Source organism: Frankliniella occidentalis, unplaced genomic scaffold (genome assembly GCF_000697945.3).
Source record: "Frankliniella occidentalis isolate FOCC.00 unplaced genomic scaffold, Focc_3.1 Scaffold1606, whole genome shotgun sequence".
Classification (NCBI taxonomy): Eukaryota; Metazoa; Arthropoda; class Insecta; order Thysanoptera; family Thripidae; genus Frankliniella; species Frankliniella occidentalis.
The window spans coordinates 8,007-15,599 of NW_026268706.1; the positions used below are offsets into that span (position 1 = coordinate 8,007).

Here is a 7,593-nt window from a genome sequence, read left to right on the forward strand (position 1 = left end):
CCCCGCCCCGTCCCCGGCCCCGGAGCCGTCAATAAAGGGACGGCCTCGCGGGCTGATAGTAGAGCGGCTTGACCGCAAGGACACATTGTATTACACCGCCCCTGGTCGGCCTGGTCGGCCGTAAGTCGCTTAGCATTAGGGGCGTCCCCTTACAAAAGCACGAATGCGAGCCGTATGAAAAGCGGGCAAAGCCACGCGGAGCTGCCGGTGCGCTTTTTGTCCGGCCGCGGCGGCGTCCCCTGCTGCGGCGGGGACCTTCGACTGTCTAAGCCCCGCTCCTCTCTCTTTTACAAGCAGCTCCGTCTCCTGTCTGCGTGCGCGCGCCTCCAGCTGCCCGCCAGTCTTCTGGCCGTGCCCTATTGACAGTTTGGCCAGTACAGCCAGCCCAGGCCCGGTCCACGCTATCGGACGGCCGGTGGCAGGCGCTGGGGTAGGCAGACCCGCACGACACGGATGTGCCGCGGGACTGCCCGGCCGTGCCGCTACGGCGCTCCGGCCGCTGCTGCTGGCCTCCCAGAAACACTCCGCTCTGAGACGTGAATGTCTCTTGTGACGAGGAGGCCCCCGATAGGAGACGCCGACGATGAGGAGGACGCCGCCGTCGACGAGGAGGACGCCGACGTGACGTGACAGTTCGCCGTCGGCGAGGAAGCAGGGGGGCCTTGACCTTGCTCGAGCCTTGGCACTGCAACGCTGCGCCGTCGCCTCCGCCGTTCTCTGGACGGAAGGTGGTGTCGTCCACGGTGATGCATGGAGTGCGTGTGCGCGCATATGTGTCCGTGTGTGGTCCTGTCGTGTATGTGTGTGTGCCCTCCTTCTCATGACCGCTCATGACGGAGCTCACTGGAGTGAAGTGAGTGAAACGCTCGTTCAGGCGACTGACGTTCACTTGAACACACACACACACACACACTCGCTTCGTGGCGCCGTCTAGCGGCGACCTGCGTGGGCATTATTTTGCCCGGCCACATACACCACGCTCTGCACTACGCCGGGCCACGCCTCAACGCAGTTCAAATCCTCTGGGATGATGGTGATGATGCTCTGCGGGGCGGCAATCGCAATTCGTATACACTACAAGGATTGCGAAAGAAGAGAAAGAGAGCGCGGGGGGCGGAGCGGGGAGAGCAGAGGCCAGCAGGCCGCCATCACTTGGAACAACGAACGGTCCGGTTCTCTACTCGAGTGCGTGCGAGTGTGCGTGTGGCGTGCGTGTGGCCGAATCCCTGTTTGCGCCTTTCAGGCTCGCAGATGATTTTGTCCAGCCAGTCTCCCGCGCGAGTGTGTCCACACCCAGCGCAACCTTTCGCGACACCGCGCCGGCACAGCAAGCCCGGCCCCCTTTTCCTCGTACTTACTCAGACAGATGAGCGCCCCCTGCTGCCTCCCTGCCGGCCGCCGCGCAGGTCGAGTTCATAAACGCTGCCGCGTCTTGTCTAATTTCACTTTGTCTCGGCGTCGGTTTCGTCTCATCACGCCGAGACACCCAGCCTCCTCCTGGTTGCACCGTGTCTTTCCCCCCTCCTCTCCCCATCGGCTGCCGCACCGACCGCCGCCACCCCCGCTCCCCGGAGGAGGCACTTGAGTTGCCTACCGCTCCGGCGCAACCAGCCTCTCGACACGGAGCCGATGTTGCTCCCCTCCGATCCCCTCGAACAGCAGCAGCAGCAGCAGCAGCCCGCCCACTCGGGGGCCGCGGCGAGCGCTGGACTTTAGCATGATTGATGCATGAAAGACAAACGTCGAAAATTCCAGGCGAGCTGATTGGTTTCGTGACTGCACGCCGCTGCACGCCCCCTGCCCTGAACTGGTGCACGCGGGGCTAGGCCGCGCCGGCGGCGGGCGACCGGCCCGACCCCACCACCACCGAGCCGGCCTGGCACGGCGGCCACTACTTCGGCGTCCTTCGGGCGTTCTGACACAAGTGCAATCATCATACCATGCTGTGTGCTGTCAGATTTTCTCTCCCGGCCACAAATAAATTCACGCCTGAGCAAAAGGGTAACAAGGCCAGGCCGCAAAGTGTGGACATATGCATGGCAATTTGTAGTGTTGTAGCTTGACGAATCGTCGCACGAGAAGTATTTGTTGACGGAGGCTGAGCACAGTAAAATCAGTTCTGATTTATTCTTCTCAAGTCGCTCTACACTACAACACTCGAGTGTTCCACGCCGGTGCACTCGTAATGTTGCTGGTACTCTTCTAGCCGGTGCCCGTGAAATATAGTGGGTAAAGGAAAAAAATCAAAGATCCAAACGTATCGTATCGATCAGCAGAATAATTTAATGAGCAGAGTAGACTTAGCGTAAAGGTAGTCTCTTCAAGGTACAAATATACACGTCGTGGGTCGCTTCTCTGAAGCGGAACACGTCGCTTGCTGCTGCATGTCGGAGTTTTACAAGGAGCATCAACGTGATGCACTCGCCTCTAGTACAGCGCGGGGCCGAGAGGACAGGAACACGGCCGCAAGCGTGCTCCCCGCAGGCCCAGGCCACAGGCCCAGCTGCGGGCAGCCAGCCGGTGCAGGCCAGAGAGGGCGCCTGTTAGACCCGCGCTGAATCACTTATGGCAGCGGCAGCGGCAGCGGCAGGACGAGGGACTCGTTGACGTCGCTCGCCCACCGCGCGCGCCAGAGATCCGTCGGTAAGGTAACTTGTATTGGAGGTAACTTGTGATGGAGGTAACTTGTGTGGGTGTCACAGTAGCGCACTTTAGTAGCGGTACCCGCTGTTGCTGTTGCCCTGTGCGTTGCCGTTGGCGCCGCTGTTGTAGTTGTAGCCGGCGTTGACGTTGCCCTGGACGTTGCCGTTGCCGGCGGCGTTGTAGTTGTAGCCGGCGTTGCTGCTGCTGCTGCCGCTGTTGCCGCCACGCAGGAAAGACCCCTGCTGCTGCTGCTCATTCGGTCCCTGGTGCTCGGCGCGGTACTGACCTGCGGAGAAAGAGAGAGAAAAACAGTTTTACGACCCGCACGATTAGGCGTACATCGGCGCGGTTCTCTGGAAAGGTCTCCGGCGGCGCCGGCCGATGGGAGGGTGGCGGTGCGAACACTCGCGGACACCTCGCCGGCGCCCAAGGCCACCGCAGAGTGGTACTGACCGTCGTCCACCAGACCGCGGGCCTCGTCGGCGGCGTTCTGCTCCAGGGCGCGCTGGATCTCGGCGGGGACGGGCGGCGGCGTGGGCAGGTGGTCGCCGTAGGCGAGGAAGCCGTTCTCGTCGGCCGTGTAGGTGACGGTGTAGCGCTGGTTGTTGTCCGGGGCGGTGAAGGCGTAGGCGCCCTGCACGGCGACGAGGCCCTCGGCGCCGTCGGCGCGGACCTGGCCCTGCTCCTGAGCCTGGATGCCGTTCTCGGTCTCGTAGCTGGGGGCGTGGGAAACGCAAAGGAAGCGAGTCGTCAGTCAGGGTCATCTCTCGCCATCGCCCCGGAAGAGACCATCTGTTTGTCGAGATGCCCCACCCCCGTCCGGGCAGCGCTCGGAGAGCGTGACAGAAGTCGCACACCTTCGAAGGAGGCGGATAATTATGCAGACGAGCGATTTGCCGCGTCCCGGAGTAATAATTAACGACTGTTTTCACGGTCCGCGCAAGACAGAAACGGCCCACCTGTGCGCCTTTAGCGTCACGCATCACACAAAACTACAAAACTCAAACCAACTGCAGAAGATTTTCGCGCGCTTCAACTCCAAATCCCGCCTCGCCCCGCCTGCTTGCGCTTGCGCACTCGCCCCTTGGCGACGCCAGCGCCAAACCGGTGGTCGGAAGCGGAAGACCCCCCGTCAGTGCGCAATGCGCTCCCTAACCTCAACCTCGGCCGAGTGGGTCGAGCCGACACGTCGCTGCAGGAGCCAAAAGATGGTTCCCTTTCGAGAAAAGGTAAGGAAGTCTGAATCGAAACCAGCACCCGAAGTTCAATAATTTTGAAAATTGACAGTGAATTCGACGTAAATGACCTGAAGTAATACACTCGTAACGGTCAAGGTTCATTTGTACTTGTTTTGGCCGTTATTTTAGAACTGTTTCCCTCAACAATTTTTTGACCGATTGTCACAAAATTAACTAATATTTAGCTCTGACGACCAATTCATTTTTTCCGTGCTCACCTGAAGGTGTAGGTGCCGTCGCCGGGGTTCTCGTTGACCTGCTTGATGATGAGCGCGGGGCGGGGCGTGGGCTGCTGGAAGCTGCCGCTGTAGCTGTTGACCTGGCCGCCGGCCTGCTGGGCCTGCTGGGCGCCGAAGCGGCCCGCCGAGCCGAAGGAGGACGCCGAGGACGCCGAGTTCGAGCTGAAGGAGCTGCCGGAGTTGGCGTTGAAGGAGCTGCCGGAGTTGAAGGAGCTGCCGGAGTTGAAGGAGCTACCGGAGTTGAAGGCGCTGCCGGAGTTGAAGGAGCCGGAGCTGCCGGCGCGGAGGGCGGAGCTCGAGCCGGAGGCGCTGGGCGGCAGGTAGGTGTTCTGGACGTTCTGGACCGGCCCGCTGAAGGGGGTGGCCAGGTTGGCGCCGCCGGACTGCGCCGCGCCGGGCGGGGGCAGGTACGTGTTCTCCAGGCGGCCCGCGAGGGCGCAGCCCGCCAGCATCATCAGGCACACGAACTGCGGACACACAAGAGAACACAGCCGCGGGTCAAGCATGATGAGGTTCTTGTCGGACCTGTCCCGGGGCGAGCTGACAGCCATTTGTGGGGTCGACTCGGAAACAGGGTGGCCGCTGCCGCCGCTGCCCTGATTCGGGGCTCGGGGTGTCGAACAACTCCCACGCTTTCGGGTCAGAGCCAGATCTGTTCCAGAGCGGCTCATGCGTCTCGCGGCCTTGATCTCGCTCGCCCAATGGCGAAAAGACGACCACTAATCGTAGCGCCGCACGGTCTGCAGCCCTGCAGCCCCTCCCGCACAGCTCCATCTTTCCTGGGGTTATGAAATGGAGCTGGCCGCCGCACCTCGCCACGCCACGCCGCACCTCGCCACGCCACGCCACGCCACGCCACGCCTGAGCCTAAGTGCGGCGCGTTGGCCCTGAGGTTGGGCCCGACTGGACCGGCCCGCCGCGGACCACCTTCTCGCGGCTTTACTGAACCGAACCGATCTCATGGGGTCAATACGGCGTGGCGGGCCGGGCCGGCTGGGGCAGGCGACGTGTGTGAGAGGCCTCTGTCAAGAAGCGATCTCGCCGTGACCGTGCACGTCTACGCACGCTCTGCTAGCTGAACCTGAAGCGGCGTGCGCGCGCGTGCAGACAGTTGTTGTTCGCGCAGGATTGCTCGGATTGCTGCTCACACGAGAAGGGCCGCGCCGCCGCCTCGCCCCGCCTTTGATAGATGCCCGACGACTAATAACGCCGTGAGAGTTCGGGAGGTCGGGTCAAGCAGAACAGAGTGCCCCTGCCCTGCCCCGTGCCCCTCGTGGCGGTGGGCCCACAGTGCCCAACATTAAATCACGCCCAGAGGATTCGAATATCACTTCACTCGAAAATACGTTTCTCACGGCCCGTGTCATACAAAATTCGGAAAACTTCGATTTCGATCGACACCGATCCGCTATGGCCTAAAATAGAGGGCTAAATACAAATTATTAAAAAATAGTAAAATATTGAAGCACTAATTTTATGACCCTTTTTCGTGAAAAAAATAATAATCAAACATTCATTGAAGATTTTGCATAATTTGGAAGTTAGGTGAACATAATCTTTCGGGAGTTAACGTTTTTGTAGATTGTAACGGATTTTTAAAAACATTTTCACTGTTGTTTTTTTTATCAAATTTCTAGCCCCAATTTTGGGTTTAAACGCCCGCGACATTTGGCAGAGCAGAGAGGACGGTCGGGTCAGTCCGAAAAGGTAACGGGGGGCGGTGCTGCTCGTCCCGACGGCCTGCAGGGTCACCTGACGGGCTTTGCGTAATTAACTGGCAGATGGACGAACATCTCGACCACCGGCCGCCCTGCCCCTCGTCTCGTCTCGGCATCAAATATCGCCCCGTCTGACAGCAAATGAGCGCACACTGAGACGTGTCTCTGAGAGCTGCGCTGCGGCCGGCACCGCAGCATCGCGCTGCTGACCCTTGGCCGGCCGACCCGCCAGACCCGCCGATTTAATGGCCCAAAGAGGCGTATCATCATCATTATCATTTTCGAAACGGAAAGCTGTTAATCACCTTCGTGTCAGATTTAGAATAACAGAACAAAACTACATGTGTACACACTAAACCGATATGCATTTTGTTGTGCACAAACTTGCAGAATTTTATACAACCAGAAGTATGCACAAATTTTTATGTATAATTGTGTACAAAATGTGCATAATTATGCACACACTGTACATAGTTATACATAAAATTGTGCAAAATATTATGGCTGTATGAAATTCTGCAAGTTTTATGCACAACAAAGTGCATAAGGATTTAGTGTGGAACAGTTGTTGTTTAAGTCCTTTTCTCAAAACAGGAGTTGAGTAATTTATGAAAGAATGCTTATAGTTAACATTGTACCCTGTCGTAAACACAATGTCGCTAAACGTAGATTTACATGTGACAACGTTTTTACGTTTTAAATGGCGTTTTGCAATCAAATTTCGAACGTAATCCTCTGGCGATGGCTCACTTTTTGCACAACACACACACACACACGCACTCACTTCACTGCCGCACTAAGTTGCTTGCTCGTTGCACTGTTTGCACTACATCTCTAACACCCACGCACACACACATACACTCGGAAGAGGCTTACCGTCCTCATGTTGTCTTTAGTACTGGTAGCTGCTGCTCTCGAGTCCGGAGCACAAGTGACATCCCAAACACATCCCTCCTGCCTTTTATATTCCTGCGTGCGAGCCCCGGGTGGGGTGTGGCGGTGCGGGGCGGACCAGGGGCCCGGAGCGGGGAAGGGAAGGGAAGGGAAGGGAAGGGTCCACTCTTGTTTTTGTTGCCGATCTTGAATGGACCCGGGCGGGGCGTGGCGCTCGTGGTGGGGGCGAGGAGGTGCCATCCTCGTGGCCTTCCCTCCCGGCGGCGCGCTGGACTGGTCCAGTTCCTCCTATACAGCGCTTGGTGGCCCACCTGGGAGGGGAGAGGGGCCCCTGCCCGCCACGCACCGCCCCGGCACCGCCCGCCACGGGCACAAAGCAGCTCAGGCAGCTCGGGGTCCTCATTGGCCGTGTTTAGTCTCATGCGAGCCGCACGCACTGCAGGGGGGCTCTGGCGAGCACTATAGCGAGCGGGCCCACGCTCCCTGCCGGACCCTGCCGGCCACAACGGCGGCGTCACGTCACTTCGCTGCTCAAAGCTATTTGAGAATAAAACCACCACGTGTCGTGTCCGTGGATTACCATCTCTGCTGATTGAGCTGTGCTGCTCGCGGGGGCCGGGGGTCAGACCGGCGGGCGAACCTGGAACCAGACGGCAGCGGCAGAGTGTGTGTGAGAGAGAAGCACTGCGATGTGCACCACTGTCCGGAGATGGTCGCACAGGGTCGCTGTGCTGACCAGCGAGATGTGTTTTTGAAATAATACACGTCGATTAGCGAATGACTTAATTATTTTATCCTCCTCATCTCTCTGCTCTCGCTCTCTCTCTCTCTCTCTCTCTCGCTCTCCTTATTCCCCTTCTC

General features: G+C 58.9%; 1 protein-coding gene across 1 annotated transcript; it reads right to left on the reverse strand.

Moving 5' to 3' along the window:
- Nucleotides 1-2,582: 2,582 nt before the first annotated feature.
- Nucleotides 2,583-6,775, reverse strand: LOC113206769 (pupal cuticle protein 20-like). The gene is made up of 4 exons (XM_026423000.2): nucleotides 6,715-6,775; nucleotides 4,100-4,587; nucleotides 3,097-3,359; nucleotides 2,583-2,929 (listed from the first exon to the last, which is right to left on the reverse strand). The coding sequence occupies exons 1-4, from the start codon at nucleotides 6,721-6,723 to the stop codon at nucleotides 2,712-2,714; spliced, it is 978 nt and encodes a 325-aa protein (XP_026278785.2). The 5' UTR covers nucleotides 6,724-6,775; the 3' UTR covers nucleotides 2,583-2,711.
- Nucleotides 6,776-7,593: the final 818 nt, after the last annotated feature.